Source organism: Bombina bombina, chromosome 1 (genome assembly GCF_027579735.1).
Source record: "Bombina bombina isolate aBomBom1 chromosome 1, aBomBom1.pri, whole genome shotgun sequence".
NCBI classification, from domain to species: domain Eukaryota; kingdom Metazoa; phylum Chordata; class Amphibia; order Anura; family Bombinatoridae; genus Bombina; species Bombina bombina.
Window position 1 is genome coordinate 1,193,073,432 of NC_069499.1, and position 23,031 is coordinate 1,193,096,462.

The window sequence follows — 23,031 nt, forward strand, 5'->3', positions numbered from 1 at the left end:
AACAAAGTGTCTGTAATCCATCTTTATTATATGCTCTTGTGCAGGATATTGAACCCAGGCTCAGATTTATATTGAAATCGGCACAATCACATTTGAAAATGTCTATTACCCAAATCACTGATTACAAATGGAGTGCAAAAATATTAGTGCTATTGAGCTCTGCCACAGCTCTTATTCTTGCACTCGTATTCTAAAATGAAAGTAAAATGGTTACGCTTGAGCAAAAGCCTCAGCTTAGCTAACATCTGGAGGTCAGATAGTTCGGCTGAGCTCCCTCACCTCATAGACTACTAAAGAGTGAGCTACAAAACTGTGCTCTGGCTTTCGGTAGAACTCTAACCCAAAAACAAAGATCGGTTAAGTAATTGACATAACTGTATTCGTTACTCAGAAGAAAATGAGATAAATATTAGATAAAGAGATAGACACGAATGGAGATAGATACCGAGAATAAAAGTGATTTTAGTAAATTACGGTAAAGAAAGAATATAAAGAATATCAAAGGAGAGGTCGTTAATTTCTCCTACACTACGTACATACAAACAAATGTACTCGCCCTGAACGTGCGGCACCCATAAAGTAAATAACTGTACACTAGTACACAATGGCTCTTGTTACAGGCAGCCTTGTGACTAATTGATTGTTAATAAACTAGCCCCCTTTGTATGTCTCCATGACAACACCATTACGCTCGCTGACCCGATTGGAAAACGCATCCTTTTAATTGCCACTGTTCACGCTTCGTCCCCTTAGTTAAGCCCTCTCCGATTTCTGATTGGCCATCGGTTTCTCCTATTAGCTACCTCGCTTTCTTGTGACTCCGCCCTTGTTGCTTGGTCCCTCCTTTGAAGGTGAGGCTATCGGGTATGAAACATCTCGCGACACGCCCCGGGGGGAGGGGTGCTTCTTGCTTGAGTCTTTCGGTAGGCGATTGAGGCCACCTGGAGAATAAAATGGCTGCGAATCCTTCTCTGTGTTGAAAACATCTGAGGAGAGTAGCATGCTGGGATAATGGACGGAGCATTGTGTATAAATGTGTATGAGAAAATAATAATGTTTTTTATACACTATAAGCGTTAGTTGCTAAACATAAGACGATGTGTGTATATCGCAACTAGTCAGGTCTGACCATATCTTTATTTTGTTATATTTTTTTCTGCATATAACACATATATTATATCTATGCTCACGTGGCTGGTAAAAATAAACAATGGCGTTTTTACACCCATTTACGTTCATAAATGTTCAGTGTGTGTTTTTATTTTTAAAGAGAGCCTGATTTCCCACTTCAAGTGGTATTACCATACCCCCAATTCCCAAATTAAATGCGTTTCCCCATTTATTTTTGCAGATAGAAGGGTTCTGTTCCCTGTCAGTGCCATACCAGTATTCTCTTCTGGGTAGTATTTGCAAATGAAAATGGAAGACATGTCTCTGTCTGGCCTGGATAACAGCAAACTGGAGGTGAGGAAACCAGCTATACTCTGTTTAGGGAAGCTTTAACATGCTAGTGAATATTCTCTGTTGCAACATATAAGTTATCCCAATAACTACAATTATTTGTTCTTTAGTCATAAATGTCGTCATATTTTTGCTCTATAGACCAATATTGTTCTATATAACCCCTCTCTTCCTCACCTTAAACCCTCTGATGTTTTAATGAATCTACATAACTCTCCCATACCTTAAAACACATAACCACTGTGAATGCTAACACACACACACACACACACACACATATATATATATATATACACAAGCACACTCAGCTTTTTATTTCTATATATTTGTGTGTGTGTATGTCTTGTTGATTTTCCTTCTAATTTTATTTTTTTGATCGATCTATTTTTTTGTCTATACAATGTGAATGTTTCAAAAAGACTTTTCCAAACAAAAAACACAATTAGTCCATTCATTTTGCTTAATAAGAGTTGGGAAATGTACTTCCTGGTACTCCTCAAACTCTCAACAAAGTTGATATCTACTTTCTTAAAATAAGATTTGTGCCTGTATTCTTTACCCTAAGTGACATATTGGGCACTGTATGTTTTGTTAGAATAATTAAAACGTCTCTTGTAGGTCTTATTCTTTATTAAGACACAAGTGATTTATATTTTTTTCTTCAGAGAATAAGTCAAATACATTAAAATTAGTTGTAGTTTCTGTGCTATACCTATTACAGATAAAAGCTCTAGATTTGATGTGGCTATTCATAGAATACCTCTTTTCTCGTTTATGACATAGCTTCAGGTGTTTACCACACTATTATTATTGGTTATTTGTAGTGCGCCAACAGATTCCGCAGCGCTATAAACATAGGCGGTATACAAGGTAACATTTATAGGGATCTAATGGATAGAGGGCCCTGCCGAGTCGCACTGTTGTAGTCAGCTCTTAAGAAGGTGATCTGCAAACAGTTGGGCTCTTAGTCTTACATGCTAAGGGGGTTTAAGGGGATAGCTATGGAGGAGAGGAAGTGGTATAAGGAAAGGTTAGTGTAGGTTGTATGCATCTATGAACAGTAGAGTCTTTAGAGAGCACTTGAAGCTTTCAAAACTAGGAGAGAGTCTTGTGGATCGAGGCAGAGAGTTCCACAAGATGGGAGCCAGTCTGGAGAAGTCCTGTAAACGGAAATGTGAGGAGCTAACAAGAGAGGAGGTCGTGAGCAGAGCAAAGGGGACGGGAGGGAAAGTATCTGGAGACAAGGTCTGAGATATAGGGGGGAGGAGTGCATTTGAGGGCTTTGTGTGTCAGAGTGAGAATTGTGTGTTTAATCCTAGAGGCAAGAGGAAGCCAGTGAAGGGATTGGCAGAGAGCCCCAAAGATGGCTACACTAAAGGTACAGTTAGACAGGTAGGAAGAGAACCACGAGAAGGCTGTGTCACTGATGCCGAATATTCTAAGCCAGGGCTCGACAAAGCCAGGGAGCCCCTGGTTTCTAGAATTTTACCTTTGGCGCCTAACTTTCTGGGTTATCCTCCATATATCTATATACAAATACCACTGTCTGGTTCCTAAATATTCTTACTGCCTCCTATATTCTAAAAAGATTTGTTGACCCTTGTTCTAAGCCATTGTTGGTTGCATATCATTTGTAAAATCTAAAACTTTGATTCAGGTACAGCACACAAATTTAAACAACTTTCAACTTCACTTCCATGATCTAAAGGTTCACACTCTTTTTATATGCACACTTTTTGAGGCACCAGCTCCTACTGAGCATGTGCGCGAATGGTCATGGCTGTCACAGGATGCAAGGGGAAGGAAAATGAAACTCACTTTTATAAGTTGTCAGAAAAAACTACTGCTTATTTGAAATTTAATCCAAGTGCTTCTGTATTATCGTCTTATCCATTTTATGAATATGCAATTCTGCTGTGTTTAGTGGTCCTTCAAATGGAGTGAGGTAACAGACTTTATTTGAGGAATTGTTCAGACCAATGCAGTACAACAAATCATTCTCCATAGAGGTGTCGGCAAATGAGGTTTCACATGGGGATTGACCTGAGCCACCATTGCTAGAGCTTTGAAAATGGGGGAACATGATTCTCCTCAGAACACTTCTGTATAAATCTGTGTCCGCAGTTATCAATACACCAAGAGAGGTGCAAAACCACTAAATATTGTAGTAAATGATCACCAAACTAGGCAGGTATCTGGATTCAACTTTAATTGTAAACAACACAGGAGATCAAATCTCATTATGCCTAAAGCATACACATTTGTAGGGATGATAGTTATTGTCTTTATTGGGGTGTTGTGAGTATTGATCTGCCAGCTACGAGTGAGAATAAACCATAAAACACAATAAACAGCTTGTATTAACACATTTTTTTTTCTGCAGTTCTGTGATAACTTACCAAGTGAGTGTGAAACATTTTTGAATGCATTAAACCTTGTTTGCCACAATAGTCTTTCAGTGGTCAAACTCCACCTATCATTTACTTTATTTGGTGGAACTAAGGAAGACTTGAATGCACAAAACAAGCCACTGTCATCTCCATTCATATCCAGCCCTTTATCTCTAGTGGGGGAAGTTAGGGACAGATATGTGGAAGGGTTTGGCTTGTAAAGCCTGCAGTGTGCACAGTTCTCAGAAGTGTAAAACCCACAATCACATTTTCAGATGCAAAACAACATAATAATGCCTTTTAACATTAATACCTATGACAAAAACATTTATTATGTAAACTTTTTTTTTTATACTGTTATAAAAAATACCCCTGAAATAAATATTGATTTCTTCTCCCATCAAAATGAGCCAGTGAATGCTTCAGTCACTGTAGTCATACGCACATACATGCATTTATGGGCTCAAGTGGGGCAATATCGGATTTTTGCACGCATCTTAAATATAAAAAAATATTAATACTGATATATATATATATATATATATATATATATATATTATGTGTGTGTTTTTTCTTCAGATTATTTCTAAAAATTTTTTACCTGTTTGAATTAGGTTTTGAGAAAAGACCTTTTTAGAGTAGGTGAATGTCAACTTGTATTGTCCAGTAATGTGTTAGTCTGTCGGTTTACAATATAACATTGTGTGTATCTTTCCATTCTCTCTTTGTAGAGGGTAACATCCAAAAATTCTTTATTTTATTTTTTGTCAAAATTCATTTTAAACATTAAATTTTGATTAGTCTGATTCAACTTGATTATCCATTGTTTTAATGACTCATCTGAACCAGTTCAAACAATTAACAGATATTCTATGTAGTGTTTATGGTGTGTGTATTTGTTTGTGTATATACAAAAGAAGGTATGGACAGAGCGCCTCTGACAGATCAGATCGAAGTGCTAGATAATGTGAAATAAGACTGCCTAAGACAGAATAAGGAAATATACAAGGTAAAAAAAAAAAACCCTGCATAAAATATAACAATAGCATATAAAAACACACTATATAATTAAAACGTTAACAATCCAGAAAAAAATATGCATATGTAGTATAAATGTGGAGCGGTGTTCAAAGATGACTGTACGTTGGGTCAATCAGTCTACTCGCAGAAATGCCCTCAATCAAATGAGGTAAGCGTTCAGCCACTTGTGGGAGAGAGATAGATATCCACACGGTAGAAATACTCGGTTCCTATCCAGAGGTCAGGTTGCTTCCGAACCCTTCGAAATTCCCAGGGAGTAAAAAATAGAAGAACAGCAATAGTGTAATACTGTTTATTAAAAAGATAGCACGGAGTAAAACAGGTGTCTCTAAAATGCACACTCACATGTAACAACCTCAATTGATATGAGGTATCAAGAACGTACGTAAGGTGTGAAGTTTGCCTGAGTGTCTGCATTCACATAGGGTATCTCATGGATGTAAGTGCAAAAAGTTCCAGGCCAAGATAAAAAAAAAAAGACCCCGTTTTAAAGTCCTTTAATCTCTGATTAAGAAGACGTTGTGTCTTCGAAACACGTAATTTTTTTGTGGTGGGACACCTGGCATTATTCATATAACTTAGGTGAATTTTTCCCTTAACAGCCACATATCCTGGTATCTGTGCCTGTTTCGGGTTGGGGTCTTTTTTTATCTCGGACGCATGTTTCACTGTAGTGAGTTCAGGCAGCGAGGGGCTTGTTTTTACTACTGTTTGGAACAGTGTAGCAGACTGTTTGTGTTTCGTATGAATGTAAGACTTTTCTGTCTTCTCCTGTACTGCTCTCTATCTATCTTATATCTGTCTGATTAGCTTATAAGCAACAGGCCCGGACTTTTGAAATATTCAGGAATCAAACCGTCCCCTTACTCAGAGGGATTGATCCCCCGAAACGTCACTGTTCACAATAAATTATTTATTTCAAAAGTCCAGAGAGTGTGGATCTGCAGCTTTTTCTATGTGATTTACGTTCCTTACACCCTGATATATGGGTGTATGTATATATATATATATATGTGTGTGTGTATGTATGTGTGTGTATATATACATATATATATATATATATATATATATATATATATCTATCTATCTATCTCTCTCACAAAAGTGAGTACACCCCTTACATTTTTGTAAATATTTTATTATATCTTTTCATGTGACAACACTGAAGAAATGATACTTTGATACAATGTAAAGTAGTGAATGTACAGCCTGTATAACAGTGTAAATTTACTATCCCCTCAAAATAACTCAACACACAGCCATTAATGTCTAAGCCGTTGGCAACAAAAGTGAGTACACCCCTAAGTGGAAATGTCCAAATTGGGCCCAATTAGCCATTTTCCATCCCCGGTGTCATGTGACTTTTTGGTGTTACAAGGTCTCAGGTGTGAATGGGGAGCAGGTGTGTTAAATTTGTTATCGCTCTCACACTCTCATACTGGTCAGTGGAAGTTCAATATGGCACCTCATGGCAAAGAACTCTCTGAGGATCTGAATAAAAGAATTGTCGCTCTACATAAAGATGGCCTAGGCTATAAGAAGATTGCCAAGGTCTTGAAACAGAGTTGCAGCACGGTGGGCAAGACCATACAGCGGATTTACAAGACAGGTTCCACTCAGAACAGTCCTTGCCATGGTCAACCAAAGAAGTTGAGTGCACATGCTCAGCGTCATATACAGAGGTTGTCTTTGGGAAAGAGACGTATGAGTGCTGCCAGCATTGCTGCAGAAGTTGAAGGGGGAGTGGGTCAGCATTTCAGTGCTCAGACCATACGCCGCACACTGCATTAAATTTGGTCTGCTTGGCTGTCATCCCAGAAGGAAGCCTTTTCTAAAGATGATGCACAAGAAAACCCGCAAACAGTTTGCTGAAGACAAGCAGACTAAGGACATGGATTACTGGAACCATGCCCTGTGGTCCAATGAGATCAATATAAACTTATTTGGTTCAGATGGTGTCAAACGTGTGTGGCAGCAACCAGGTGAGGAGTACAAAGACAAGTGTGTCTTGCCTACAGTCAAGAATGGTGGTGGGAGTGTCACGGTCTGGGCCTGCATGAGTGCTGCCGGCACGGGGGAGCTACAGTTCATTGAGGGAACCATGAATGCCAACATGTACTGTGACATACTAAAGCAGAGCATGATCCCCTCCCTTCAGAGACTGGGCCGCAAGGCAGTATTCCAACATAACGGCCCCAAACGCACCTCCAAGACGACCATTGCCTTGCTAAAGAAGCCAAGGGTAAAGGTGATGGACTGGCCAAGCATGTTTCCAGACCTAAACCCTATTGAGCATCTGTGGGGCATCTTCAAACGTAAGGTAGGGGAACGCAAGGTCTCTAACATCCACCAGCTCCGTGATGTCATGGAGGAGTGGAAGAGGACTCCAGTGACAACCTGTGAAGCTCTGGTGAACTCCATGCCCAATAGGGTTAAGGCAGTGCTGGAAAATAATGGTGGCCACACAAAATATTGACAATATGGGCCCAATTTGGACATTTCCACTTAGGGGTGTACTCACTTTTGTTACGGTTTAGACATTATTGGCTGTGTGTTGTTATTTTGAGGGGACAGCAAATTTACACTGCTATACAGGCTATACACTCACTACTTTACATTGTAGCAAAGTGTCATTTCTTCAGTGTTGTCACATGAAAAAATATAATAAAATATTTACAAAAATGTTAAAGGTGTACTCACTTTTGTGAGATACTGTGTGAGAGTGTGTATATGTGTGTATTTATTTTTATATATATATATATATGTGTGTATATATATATATATATATATATATATATATATATATCAGTGACGTGCAATGATGTCAGAGGCTGGTGAGGCAGTGGCTAGGATACGCCTTCATTCTTTAGATATCCTTTGTTGAAGAAATAGCAATGCACATGGGTGAGCCAATCACATGAGGTATCTATGTGCAGCCACCAATCAGCAGCTACTGAGCATATTTAGATAGGATTTTCAACAAAGGATATAAAAAGAATGAAGAAAATTAGATATTAGATGTAAATTGGAAAGTTATTTAAAATTTCACGCTCTTTCTAAATCATGAAAGAAAACATATGGGTTTCATGTCCCTTTAAATGGTGTCTTTGAAAACTGGTCAACTTAGTAAACATCTGATTTTAGTCTAAAGGATTGTAACAGAAACTATTGCCAGATAACAAAATGCTTGCTCTGATTATGAGATCTAGAAATCCATGCCCATTAAAAAACATACTTTTTACTTTAATGCTCCAAATTATGCTTATAGATTCTTTCATTATTCAGTAAATATAAAAATGTCTTGATCCAGTGGCGGCTGGTGAAATTTATAGATGGTGGGGCGCTTGACCCCACCCCTTTAAATAAAGCCACACCATCAGATGGCACTACCAATTAATTAAATAAATAAAAGGTAGACAGAAACACAGAAAAGCACTCAGGTGGAGAGGGAGAGAGAGACGGGGGGAGAGAGACACAGAGGGTTAGAGAGAAAGAGAGAGACACACAATCACACACAGAGGGTTAGAGAGAGAGAAAGAGAGACACAATCACACACAGAGGGTTAGAGAGAGAGAGACACACACAATCACACACAGAGGGTTAGAGAGAGAGAGAGAGAGAGAGAAAGAGAGATAAAATCACACACAGAGGGTTAGAGAGAGAGAAAGAGAGAGAGACACAATCATACACAGAGGGTTAGAGAGAGATAGATAAAGAGAGAGAGAGACACAATCACACACAGAGGGTTAGAGAAAGAGAGAGACACAATCACACACAGAGGGTTAGAGAAAGAGAGAGAGAGAGACACAATCACACACAGAGGGTTAGAGAAAGAGAGAGAGACACAATCATGCACAGAGGGTTTGAGAGACACATAACGATAAGAGAGTCAGAGGGGGGGAAGAGAGACAGAGAGAGAAAGAGACCATGGGGGAGAACGACACATAAGGAGAGAGATGGATAGATAGAGAGAGAGACACACACACACAGAAGGGGGGGGGGGAGAGAGGGACCACTGCATTTTTAAGTAATAAAAACAGAAGAGCTACAGAGAGTTCAGAAAGTGAGACTATAAATTAGTGTGAAGTACAGAGGCAAGCTGCTAAGGTAATGGGTGACTGTAAACTTTGAGTAAACAAAATAGAAAAACGATCCTTAAACTGCTGTAAAAAAACACTTAACCACATTCATTAAATTATAATTTTCACTAACAGAATCCCTTTCAGTAAAATCTAAGGTTGTAGAACTTACTTCAATAAGATGTGGCTAAAACACTGCAAGTCTGCATCTCTTCCTGCTCTGTAGTCTGTAAGGAAGTGACAATGGAACATTCCACTGCACTTGGATGGGAAGTACTGAACTCTCTTTTTTATTGAATCAAAGCTTACAGCTGAACAGGGCAGCAACAAAATAAATGAAAGTTGTTTTTTTCCGTTTTTGTTTTCTTTTATATCATTTAATATCCAGCCCCAAACCTAAGTTCCACTTACTAATGCCTCTCACTGGATTGGGTCAGCCCAAATAGGACTGCCTCAAATAAGCACTTATGGGCCATGCAATGATCTTAACCACTTTCATCCAGTAGGTGGCGCAGCATGTTGTGTAATGGTGGGCAGACCTGCTTGTGCTTCTCTATTGCACAACATGTAGCTGTGAAAAAAAAATGCTGGGGGAAAAAAATTGCAATTTTTTTTTAAAGCCAATAAAAATATATATATTTTTGCCCATATGAGAGGTGAAGCCCTGCCTCACCTGCCTCTAGTGACTGCACATCACTGATATAGATATATATATATATATATATATATATATATATATATATATATATATATATATATATATATATATATTCAAGAGATGGGTGGATTGGTGCAAAAAACTGGTATATAAGATTTTCTGTTTCCCTTAATAGTGATAACACAGTAAGTGGATTTTGGCAGCATACTTTAGGTATCTAGCACTTCCAAGCACCTGGGCCACACCTTCTTTTAATTCATTATTTTTACCTCCAGTGGCAGGCTGCAGGGATAGTTTGTGCTTTAAGCCTAGTTAAGAAAATGTTATATACCCGTTTTTGCGCCAATCCACCCATCTCTTGAATTTCTATAAAATGAGCTGTTTTTTTAAGACACGGTGAGTCCACGGATCATCTTAATTACTAATGGTATATTCACCTCCTGGTCAGCAGGAGGAGGCAAAGAGCACCACAGCAGAGCTGTTAAATAGCTCATCCCTTCCCTCCCACTCCAGTCATTCTCTTTGCCTATGTTAGTGATAGGAAGAGGTAAAGTGAGGTGTTGGTTTTAGACTCTTCAATCAAGAGTTTATTATTTTTAAAGTAGTGCAAGATTGTGCTGCTTTGTTCTACAGTGTAGTCGTAGTCCATATCAGTCTCTACAGTAGATCTTTTGGTGGCTTTAGAGCAATGGGAACTTGTGGGACATAATTCTCACTGCGCCTCCCATACATTTATGCTGCCCTAACCCTGATATCCTAAGCAAGATTACTCAGGCTTTATCTTTCTCCACAGGGCTATGGGAGGGAGAGGACCTCCTAAACCTGCTGAGCTGCCCTGCTGTTGGGCAGAATTAACAGGTAAGTGTTGACTTTTTATTCTGGATCTGGGGATAAGATCTCAGAAGTAATGAAGCACTTTAATTTATCGGACATAGAGACTCCTATTTGTAGAGGAGGACAATTTAGACAGCACCTTATTAGCAGGCACTGGGGCTGAAGAGAGATTAGGACTTTTTCACTATGAGCTTGTTTCTCTGGGTCTTTACAAGAAATGAGGAAACGCTCAGTATGAGGTGAATGCATAGATGCTGGCTAGCAAGGTACAGACCCATTTTGGCTGCAGACTTTAAGTATGTTTATTTTACTGTCGGCAATAGATCCATTTTCTATAATAATGGAGACCGGAATTTCGCCTTGACAAGGCCACGATGGGCGGAGTTTCGAGTGGCGCCAACTCGACATTCAGTCTGCTTATCTTACTATCGGCAATAGATCCATTTCTATAGTAATGGGGATTTCGCCTTGATAACGCCCACGATCGGCGGAGCTTCGAGTGGCGCCAATTTGGCTTGCGCACTCTGCTTCTACTCCCTTTTTTTTTTTTTTTTTTGCAACATGTACTTCCTTCTAGTAAGGAAGGATAAGGGCAGTGGTTAGTGAGCTGCGTGAGAACCAGACAGCACTACTATGCTGTATCCGAGTTTTTGGGTCTGCAGAGATAAAATGCATTTGTAGACACAGTAGCATCTTTTATGTTTTTAAATGTTGCATAAAAGATTACATCTGTTTGTGTACATTTGAGTACCGTTAAAACTTCCTCTACATGCAGAAATAAATGTGACGTTTTAACATTTAAAGGCACAGTAACATCTTTTATGTGTTAAATGTTTAATAAAAAATTACAAATGTTTGTGTACATAGAGTACCGTTAACTTTTCCTCTACATGCAGAAATATGTTTTTAACATTTAAATACACAGTAACATCTTTTCTGTTTCTAAATGTTTTAATAAGGATTACAACAGTTTATGTGAGAATTCGTTTTTGAAGCAAGAAAAAATGTATCATTTTAACATTTAAAGACACAGTAACATCTTTTTTGTTTTAAATGTTTAATAACAAAAATGTTTCAATTGTTTATTGGATATTTCTTTTGCATGATGTACCGAGTCCACGGATTCATCCTAACTTGTGGGATATTGTCCTTCCTGACAGGAAGTAGCAAAGAGAGCACCACAGCAGAGCTGTCTATATAGCTCCCCCCTTAACTCCACCCCCCAATCATTCTCTTTGCTGGCTCTAAGCAGGAAGAGTAAAGAGAAGAGGTGTTAAACTGTTAGTTTTTATTTCATCTTCAATCAAGAGTTAATTTTTAAATGGTACCGGTGTTGTACTATTTGCTCTCAGGCAGGACATAGATGAAGATTTCTGCCTGGAGGATGATGATCTTAGCATTTGTAACTAAGGTCCACTGCTGTTCCCACAGAAGCTGAGGAGTACAGGAAAACTTCAGTGTGAGGAACGGTTCTTGCTATATAGCAATGAGGTATGTTCAGTCATTTTTTTCTGCAGAGACTGTGTTAACTCAGAAAGGCTGACCGTATCCCCATTAGAGGAAGGGTAAGCAGTAATCCTAGTATGAAAGAGGCTTTAGTAGCTTGCATAAAGGGCTAAAAAAAATTTGGGCACTCCGTTTGTTTATGTAAAATTGGTACAAACATTTGTGTGTTCTGGGAGTAACGTTTATGTTTATGGGACATTTGCTTGAGGGGTCATTTGGTTTATTTTGGGTTTGTTATAACCCACATGGTTTTCAAACTAAGTTTGTTAGATTTGAGTAGGCCCCAGTAACATCGAGTGAGGTGGGCGGGGCCTATTTTTGCGCCTCAGTTGCGCATTTACTTATACAGACAAGCAGCAAGCAACTTGTCCTGATGATCTTCTGAGGGCCTATTCGAAGCTTTAACCCCATACTATCGTTCCTAAGGGCAGGTAGGGCCACAGCAGAGCTGTGGCAAGGTGCTTATAGGGGTGTTTAACCGGTTTTAGACCTTTTTTCAATCCGTTTTTTTCATTTGGGGGTTTATTGCTTATTAACTTGTGGTGCAATCCTTCTAAAGCTTAGTGGGTACACTGTTAAAATTTCAGAAAAATTTAAGCAATTTTAACCTGTTTTGCAGTTTGTGTATGCCTCTTTTTCTCTTAAAGGCACAGTACCGTTTTTGTAAATTGTGTTTTTTTTCTTTAAAGTGTTTTCCAAGCTTGCTTGCTTTATTACTAGTCTGTTAAACATGTCTGACACTGAGGAAACTCATTGTTCAATTTGTTTAGAAGCCATTGTGGAACCCCCTCTTAGAATGTGTCCCACTTGTATTCCCCATGGCGGAACATGCAGTGATCTGAGATGTCCTCGCAGAAAATGCAGCATGTCTGCAGAAAGAACAGGACACATACAGGAAATGTTAGTGCTTTCACTTTGCAGTGCTGCTCCACATCAGGAAGTTCTATTCAAACAGAGCTTTGTTCTGGTAGCACTGTGTAAGTTTACCTTAACACAGCGCATCCACAGCAAAGTGCTGTTTGAAGAGAACAGTCAAATATGCAGTAGAGCTGCAAAGCAGCAGTGCATTGATTGTTAACAGGCTTTAAGATTTTTTTTTTAACCCACCCCCTAGCCTTCCCCAGTATGCAAAGCAGTTTTTTTTTTTTGTTTTGTTTTTTTAATGTAAGACATTCTTATGAGCAATGCACATTTTTATTACTACATTTCTATGTTAGACCAAGTGAAAAGGAAACAACTTTATTCAAGAGACATTTTACAATTTATTTTTTTGTCTGCAGCTAATTTGCAATCCAATTTTCAGGTGCTCCAATATATTAAACTTTAAAAATTACTTTACTCTCCAGTTAATCAACACATTGCAACTGAACTGGTGCTTTACTGTAACGGCCTAATTTAAAAATAACCTGCAGAAAATTTTCACTATAAAAATGTAATCGCAGAAAGTGAATAAAAGTTCTGCCTCTGGGCTTGTACTGATATGTCTATAAATTGCAAACAGCATATTTTGACTTATAAAAGTTTGGCATTAGATGATTCTCAGACAGAAGGAAATCAGGTTTTGCCATCTAGTTCTCCCCAAGTGTCTCAACAAGGAACGCCCGCACAAGCGATGCCAAGTACTTCTAGTGCGTCTAATTCTTTCACCTTGCAAGATATGGCTTCAGTTATGAATATTAACCTCACAGAGGTTTTATCTAAGCTGCCTGGTTTGCAAGGGAAGCGCAGTAGCTCTGGGTTAAGAACAAATGCTGAGCCTTCTGACGCTTTAGTAGCCGTATCTGATATTCCCTCACAATGTTCAGAAGTAGGGATGAGGGATTTGATGTCTGAGGGAGAGATTTCTGATTTAGGAAAGATGTTCCCTCAGACAGATTCAGATATGACGGCATTTAAATTTAAGCTAGAGCACCTCTGCTTATTGCGCAGGGAGGTTTTAGCTACTCTGGATTATTGTGACCCTATTGTAGTTCCAGCGAAATTGTGTAAAATGGACAAATATTTAGAGGTTCCTGTTTACACTGATGTGTTTCCGGTCCCTAAGAGGATTTTGGACATTGTTACTAAGGAGTGGGATAAACCAGGTATTCCGTTCTCTTCCCCTCCTGTTTTTAAGAAAATGTTTCCCATTTCTGACACCATAAAGGACTCATGGCAGACGGTCCCTAAGGTGGAGGGAGCTATTTCTACCCTGGCTAAGCGTACAACTATACCTATTGAAGACAGTTGTGCTTTCATTGATCGTATGGATAAAAAATTAGAGGGTCTCCTAAAGAAAATTTTTGTTCATCAAGGTTTTCTTCTTCAGCCTATAGCGTGCATTGTTCATGTAACCACTGCAGCTGCCTTTTGGTTTGAGGCTCTAGAAGAGGTTCTTCAGATGGAGACCCCACTAGATGATATTTTGGACAGAATTAAGGCTCTTAAGTTGGCTAATTCTTTTATTACAGACACCACTTTTCATCTTGCTAAATTAGCTGCTAAGAATTCAGGCTTTTCCATTTTAGTGTGTAGAGCGTTATGGCGTAAGTCCTGGTCAGCTGATGTGTCATCTAAATCTAAGCTTTTGTCGATCCCTTTCAAAGGTAAGACCCTTTTCGGGCCTGCATTGAAAGAGATCATTTCAGACATTACTGGAGGGAAGGGTCATACCCTCCCTCAGGATAAGTCAAATAAGACTAGGACCAAACAAAATTATTTTCGTTCCTTTCGAAACTTCAAGAGTGGTCCCTCTACCTCTTCCCCTGCTGCAAAGCAAGAGGGGAACTTTGCTCAATCCAAGCCAACCTGGAGACCTAATCAGGCTTGGAACAAGGGTAAACAGGCCAAAAAGCCTGCTGCTGCCACTAAGTCAGCATGAAGGGGTAGCCCCCGATCCGGGACCGAATCTAGTAGGGGGCAGACTCTCTCTCTTTGCTCAGGCCTGGGCAAGAGACGTTCAGGATTCCTGGGCAGTAGAAATTGTAACCCAGGGATACCTTCTAGATTTCAAGGATTCCCCTCCAAGGGGGAGGTTCCATCTGTCTCAATTGTCTGTAAACCCGACAAAAAGAGAGGCGTTCTTACGCTGTGTAGAAGACCTTTTTACCATGGGAGTGATCTGCCCAGTTCCAAAAGCAGAACAGGGGCAGGGGTTCTACTCCAATCTGTTTATAGTTCCCAAAAAGGAGGGAACCTTCAGACCAATTCTGGATCTCAAGATCCTAAACCAATTCCTAAGAGTTCCATCTTTCAAGATGGAGACCATTTTGACTATCTTACCAGTGATCCAGGAGGGTCATATGACCACCGTGGACTTAAAGGATGCGTATCTACACATTCCTATCCACAAAGATCATCACCAGTTCCTTAGGTTCGCCTTTCTGGACAAGCATTATCAGTTTGTGGCTCTTCCTTTCGGGTTGGCAACGGCGCCGCAAATCTTCACGAAGGTGCTAGGGTCCCTTCTGGCGGTTCTAAGGCCACGGGGCATAGCAGTGGCGCCTTATCTAGACGACATTCTAATTCAAGCGTCGTCCTTCCAACTAGCCAAGTCTCACACGGACTTAGTATTGGCCTTTCTAAGGTCTCACGGGTGGAAAGTGAACGTAAAAGAGTTCTCTTTACCCCCTCACAAGAGTTTCATTTCTAGGGACTCTGATAGACTCGGTGGACATGAAAATATTTCTGACGGAGGTCAGGAAATCAAAGATTTTGTCCACCTGCCGAGCTCTTCATTCCATTCCTCGGCCGTCAGTGGCTCAGTGTATGGAGGTAATCGGGCTAATGGTAGTGGCAATGGACATAGTTCCGTTTGCTCGCTTGCATCTCAGACCACTGCAACTATGCATGCTCAATCAGGGGAATGGGGATTATGCGGATTTATCTCCTCAGATAAATCTGGATCAAGAGACCAGAGACTCACTTCTTTGGTGGTTGTCACAGGATCATCTGTCCCAGGGAATGTTTCCGCAGGCCAGAATGGGTTATAGTGACGACAGACGCCAGTCTTCTGGGCTGGGGTGCAGTCTGGAATTCCCTGAAAGCTCAGGGTTTGTGGACTCGGGAGGAGGCTCTCCTACCGATAAATATTCTGGAATTAAGAGCGATATTCAATGCTCTCCAGGCATGGCCTCAGCTGGCTCACTCTTGCCATCCGTCAGCGATCTATATCCCAGGTGTAGAGAACTGGGAGGCAGATTTTCTAAGTCGTCAGACTTTTCATCCGGGGGAGTGGGAACTCCATCCGGAGGTGTTTACTCAGCTGGTGCAGCTATGGGGCACACCAGAGTTGGATCTGATGGCGTCTCGTCAGAACGCCAAACTTCCTAGTTACGGCTTCAGGTCAAGGGATCCTCAGGCTGTACTGATAGATGCTCTAGCAGTACCCTGGTCGTTCAACCTGGCTTATGTGTTTCCACCTTTCCCTCTCCTTCCACGTCTGATTGCCAGAATCAAACAGGAGAGAGCGTCAGTGATTTTGATAGCGCCTGCGTGGCCACGCAGGACTTGGTATGCAGACCTGGTGGACATGTCATCCCTTCCACCATGGTCTCTGCCATTGAGACAGGACCTTCTGATTCAGGGTCCATTCAAGCATCCAAATCTAATTTCTCTGCAACTGACTGCGTGGAGATTGAACGCTTGATTCTATCAAAGCAGGGTTTCTCTGAGTCAGTCATAAATACCTTGATTCAGGCTCGAAAGCCTGTTACCAGGAAAATTTATCATAAGATATGGCGTAAATATATTTTTTGGTGCGAATCCAAAGGCTTCTCCTGGAGTAAAATCAGGATTCCTAGGATTTTGTCTTTTCTCCAAGAGGGATTGGAGAGAGGATTATCAGCTAGTTCCCTAAAGGGACAGATGTCTGCTCTGTCTATTTTGTTGAACAAGTGTCTGGCAGATGTTCCAGACGTTCAGGCTTTTTGTTTAGTTAGAATTAAGCCTGTGTTTAAACCTGTTGCTCCGCCATGGAGTCTAAATTTTAGTTCTTAGAGTTCTTCAGGGGGTTCCGTTTGAACCCATGCATTCCATAGATATTAAGCTTTTATCTTGGAAAGTTATGTTCCTAGTTGCTATCTCTTCAGCTCGAAGAGTTTCTGAACTATCTGCTTTACAATGTGACTCACCTTATCTGGTGTTCCATGCTGATAAGGTGGTTTTGCGTACCAAGCCAAACACAGACACCCACAGAAACACTCATAGTAGGAGGAAACATTTATGCACCTTGCATCTCCTAAATCAACAGTGTGTGACATGCATGATAAGTACCTAAGGTTGTTACTAACAGGGATATCAATCAAGAAATTGTTGTTCCTTCTCTGTGTCCTAATCCTTCTTGTAAGAAGGAACGTCTGTTGCACAACTTGGACGTGGTTCGTGCTTTGAAATTTTATTTGCAGACAACCAAAGATTTTCGTCAAACATCTTCTTTGTTTGTTGTCTATTCTGGAAAGCGTAGGGGTCAAAAGGCTACGATGACTTCTCTTTCCTTTTAGCTGAAAAGCAACATCCGTTTGGCTTATGAGACTGCTGGACAGCAGCCTCCTGAAAGGATTTCAGCTCATTCTACTAGAGCGGTAGCTTCCACATGGGCTTTTAAAAATGATGCTTCTGTTGAACAGTTTTGTAAGGCTGCGACTTGGTCTTCGCTTCATACCTTTTACAAATTTTACAAATTTGATACTTTTGCTTCTTCGGAGGCTATATTTGGGGGAGAGGTTTTGCAAGCAGTGGTGCCTTCCGTTTAGGTTCCTGTCTTGTCCCTCCCTTCATCCTTGTCCTAAAGCTTTGGTATTGGTATCCCACAAGTTAGGATGAATCCGTGGACTCGGTACATCATGCAAAAGAAAACAAAATTTATGCTTACCTGATAAATTTATTTCTTTTGCGATGTACCGAGTCCACGGCCCGCCCTGTCTATTCAAGACAGTATTTTTTTTATGTAAACTTCAGTCACCACCTTATAGTTTCTCCTTTTCTTCCTTGGCCTTCGGTCGAATGACTGGGGGGTGGAGTTAAGGGGGGAGCTATATAGACCGCTCTGCTGTGGTGCTCTCTTTGCTACTTCCTGTCAGGAAGGACAATATCCCACAAGTTAGGATGAATCCGTGGACTCGGTACATCGCAAAAGAAATAAATTTATCAGGTAAGCATAAATTTATTTATTTTTATTTTTGAACAAGAGGTCCTGCTAGATTTGTTTGTAAAAGTTAATGCCCTGATGCCGATGTGAATACACATTTTTTTTTCTGTTTTTCTAGGTGAAGAATGTTAGGTTGTTCAGATAGACTTTTTCTGAGCCAACTCCTTTTTAAGGCAGATACTGTTTAAGAATCTATTGATAAGGTTCAATTTATGCCGCAAATCTCTCCTCAAGTGTCCCAATGTTGTAGCCCTCACAGGCAGTGCTCTGCGATTTATCTCAGTCTCCTTCTGGAGTTACTTTGCCATTTTTTCCCCATGTTGCGGGGTTGGTGCAAAAGGAAATGGGTTACATCAGTGAATAAGTTTTTCCGAATGTTTCTTCCCTGAAAACTGAAAAGGAAGATTCTTCGGTAGTGTCTGAGGAAAAGATCTCAGATGGTAATTCATTTATCTGAAGTAATTTCATTCAATTTTAACCTGACATACCTCCATTTAATTAAGGAGGCTTGGAAAACAGTTCACAAGGGGGAAGGAGACGTTTCCACCTTAGCTAAGAAATCTACTGATCCCATAGAGGATAGTTGTGGCTTCAAAGACCCTATGGAAAGAAGTTAGAGGGTCTATTCCATAATATGTATGTACAACAGGGCTTACAGGCAGCCAGCTGGGTACATTGCTTCCGTCACTAGTGCGGTGGCATTTTGTTTAGAGGACGGAATCTTCCTTAGATGAAATCCAGGATAGGATAAAAGATCTTAGACTAGCTAATTCCTTTTATATGGATGTCTCCCTTCAAGTTATCAATTTGGGAGCCAAGATTTCGAGTTTCTCTTTTCCAGCTCGCAGAGCCTTATGGTTAAAACCTTGGTCTGCGGATGTGTCCTCTCGGTCTAAAATCCTGGCTATCCTTACAAGGGGAAGACCTTTTCTTTTTGAGACCTGACCTGTCTGAGATTATCTCCGATATCTCGGGTGGTAAGGGTAATTTTTTCCCGCAGGATAAGAGAAACACACTAAACGGGATTTCAAGGGAAGTTCTTCCTTTACTGTTTCCAATCAGGAACAGACTAAGATCTGGTAGGGGGCAGTCTTTCCTTCTTCGCTCAGCCTTGGGTTAAGATGTTCTGGATCTCTAAGTATTTACAAATTTTAGATCTTAGAAGTCTAAAACTTCTCAGGGTACTGTCCTTCAAGATGGAAACTATTTGTTCCATTTTTCCTTTGACCCTAGAGGGTTAAGTTATAACAGTGGATGAAAGGATGTGTACCTACATGTTCCCGTTCACTGGGATCATTCAAAGTTCCTAAGGTTTGTCTTTCTGGTCAAACACTTTCAGTTTTTGGCTTTTCCTTTCGGTCTTGCAACAGTTTCCAGAAATTTCACAAAGGTTCTGGTATCTCTGTGGGCGATGCTTCAATTACAAGGAATTGCAGTGGCACCTTATCTGGACGACATCCTAGTCCACTCGCCTAGTCCGATCGTACTTCCTACGATCTCACGGTGGGAAGGTAAATTTGGATAAGAGTTCCTTAGTCCCAAATACAAGGGTAACTTTCTTGGGAACCATAATAGATTCCCTACCTGAAGATTTTTCTGACAGACGTCAGGAACTCAAAGATTTTCGATGCTTGTCTAGCTCTTCAGTCCACTCCTCAGCCATCAGTGGCTTAGTACATGGAGGTAATCGGGCTGATGGTAGCGGCAATGGACATCATCCCGTTTGCTTGGTTCCATCTCTGACCTCTGCAGTTAAATATGCTCAGGTAATGGAACTGAGATTATGCGGAATTGTCTCCTCAAATACATTTAGAGCAGGAGACAAGGGATTCTCTTCAATGATGGTTGTCTCAGGATCATTTCGCAGACCATCTTGGGTGATTGTGACAACCAGCCATCTAGGGTTCCCTAATAGCCTCAGGGAGTGTGGACTGAGTCAGAGTCTGTTCTTCCTATAAACATCCTGGAGCTGAGAGTGATCTTCAATGCTCTTCTGGTCTGACCTCAGTTAGCCTCGGTTCAGCTTATCAGGTTCCAGTTGGACAACATATCTTCAGTGGCTTACATGAATCATCAGGGAGGAACGAGGAGTTCCTTAGCGATAACAGAGGTAACCAAGATAATTCAGTGGGCGGAGGCCCATTCTTGTTGTCTGTCGACGATCCACATCCCAGGGGTGGACAACTGGGAGGCGAGTCTTCTTACCTTATTTTTCATTCAGATAAGGTAGTTTTATGTACTTCATTAGGATTTCTTCCTAAGGTTGTTTCTGATTGGAACATTAATCAGGAGTTGTTTGTTCCTTCCTTGCGTCCTAATCCTTCTTTTCAGAAGGAATGACTCTGTACAATTTGGACGAGGTCCGTGCTTTAAGGTTTTCTCCTGCAGGCGACTAAGGATTTTCGTCAGTCTTTTCTTTGTGTTTTCTCAGGAAAACATAAGGGACAGAAGGCTACGGCTACTTCTTTCTTTTTGACTGAAGAATATCATACGTTTTGCATATGAGACTGCTGGACAGCAGCCTCCAGAGAGAGTTACGGCTCATTCCACAAGGTCTGTTGCTTCCTCATGGGCATTCACGAATGAAGCTTCTGTGGAACAGATTTGCAAGGCTGCAACTTGTTCCTCTCTTCACACTTTTTCAAAGTTCTTCAAATTTGATAGTTTTATTTTGGCTGAGGACGCTTTTAGAAAAAGGTTCTTCAAGCAGTGGTGCCTTCCGTTTAGGTTACCTGTCTTGTCCCTCCCATATCATCTGTGTACTCTAGCTTGGGTATTGAATCCCATTAGTAATTAAGATTATCCGTGGACTCATCCTGTCTTAAAAAAAATAAAAGAAAATTTATGCTTACCTGATAAATGTATTTCTTTTTTGACACGATGTCCACGGCCCGCCCTGTTCTTTTAGGCAGGTTGTGGGTTATTGTAAACTTCAGACATCTCTACACCTTGGTTTTTCCTTTCTCGTCCTAACTTCGGTCGAATGACTGGAGTGGGAAGGAAGGGAGGAGCTATTTAACAGCTCTGCTGTGGTGCTCTTTGCCTCCTCCTGTTGACCAGGAGGTGAATATCCCACTGGTAATTAAGATGATCCGTGGACTCATTGTGTCAAAAAATAAATAAATTTATCAGGTAAGCATAAATGTTCTTTTTATTGTGTTTCTGGATTTGAGGGGACTCGGATAACACAATAAGTGGATTTTGGCAGCATACTTTAGGTATCTAGCACTTCCAAGCGCCTGGGCCACGCCTTCTTCTTTTAAATATGTGTGTGTGTGTGTATATGTATGTATATGTGTGTGTGTATATATGTATGTATGTGTGTGTGTGTATATATATATATATATATATATATATATATATATATATATATATATATATATATATATATATATATATATATATATATATATATATATATATATATATTCCAAAAGTAGCAGAGCGCATTAAAGCGCAAAAGGACTCCTTTAATTAGTAAAAATTCCAAGTTTATTAAAAGAATTGAGAGTAAAAACATGACATCTTCCAGTAGCTGATGTAAAGCACTAAAATAAAAACAGACACAATGTCTTGCGATCAGGACCTCACGCAGACATGTTTCGTGCGGTTGCGCACTTGGTCACTGCTTGTGTGTGGTCCTGATCGTTCACAGCTTTATAGCACTTATTTGTTAAAGAAACAGTATATGTGTTTACAACATTGTGTCAAATTCCTTCTATTTAAACCTGAGTTTTCTTGAAAGTAAAATTATAAATATACATGAATACGTGCCTTATTTAAATTGTAATAGTTGTATTATATCGGACTTATAATAAATATACATATGCCTATACTTTATATCTGACACAATTATGTCATTTCAGTTTCAATTGATATACTTTGTAATACGATTACACATGTTTTTTAATATTTCAGAATCTTAATTTATTTAAATGTTGTTATGATGGAGGAAAGCAATTTTAGTTAATTTCTTAGATGTTATTGTTTTAATTTAATTTACAAATAAGTCAAGGTCTCTCCTCATATTTAGGCCTAAAGGATTGCTAGTTCTCAATTTAAATATCCAAAAAACCTCACGCTTGTTCAGTTTATCTTCTCTGTCCCCCCCCGTTTCCACATAGGGACATGATCTATGCCCTGGATATTTAATAGGGAAGCATCAGCATTATGATGGATTTTAAAATGTCTGGATACCGGAGTATCCGATTCTTCATCCTCAATGGATCTTAAATGTTGGAGTAATCTATCTTTGATACTGTGTTTTGTTTTGCCTACATATTGAATTTTACACATTTGACATGTGAGTAAGTACACTACATGTGTTGTTGAACAGTTTATGTAGTAATTGCTGTTATATTTTTGTTGTGTAGCATGTGAGGTAAAATTATCTCCTTCAGTTACATGATGACCGGTTTTGAAGATATTTCTTCTGCATTTGAAGAAACCTTTTCTTCCTTTTAGCCAGCATCTGTTGGTTTTAATTGGGAGATCAGATGGAGAAAGATAATTGTGTAGAGTTTTACCTCTCTTGGATACTATATCAATTCCTTTACTAGTTATCACTTTTAGAACTGGATCTGAATACAGAATGGGGATCGTTTCTTTTACAATTTTTTTAATGCTGTTGAAATCTTTACTGTAGGTGGTAATGAACCTAAGTTTATCTTTATCTTTAGAATCAGAATTTCTTGTCTTATTATTAATTACTCCCTGGTCTTTTGCTGTACATTTTCTTTAGCCTTATTTAATATATTCTCACTATAACCCCTTTGTTTTAATCTTTAGGTTATAATGTCACATTGTCTGATGAAATCTTCCTCATTGGAGCAGTTTCTTCTTGCTCTGATGAACTCCCCTCTAGGGATGCCTTTGAGGATATGTTTTGGATGGCATGAGTTATATTGTAAAGTGGTATTGCCTGCGGTTGGCTTT

The 23,031-nt window shown here is 39.8% G+C and overlaps 1 protein-coding gene across 1 annotated transcript in view; it reads left to right on the forward strand.

The window, feature by feature from the left end:
* Nucleotides 1–965: 965 nt before the first annotated feature.
* Nucleotides 966–23,031, forward strand: part of ATXN7L3 (ataxin 7 like 3) — a 252,225-nt gene continuing 230,159 nt past the window's right edge. Inside the window, exons 1-2 of the mRNA XM_053700038.1 lie at nucleotides 966–1,122; nucleotides 1,352–1,464. Of these exons, the coding sequence (XP_053556013.1) occupies nucleotides 1,414–1,464 (51 nt within the window). The 5' untranslated portion in view covers nucleotides 966–1,122; nucleotides 1,352–1,413. The remainder of the gene's footprint in view (nucleotides 1,123–1,351; nucleotides 1,465–23,031) is intronic.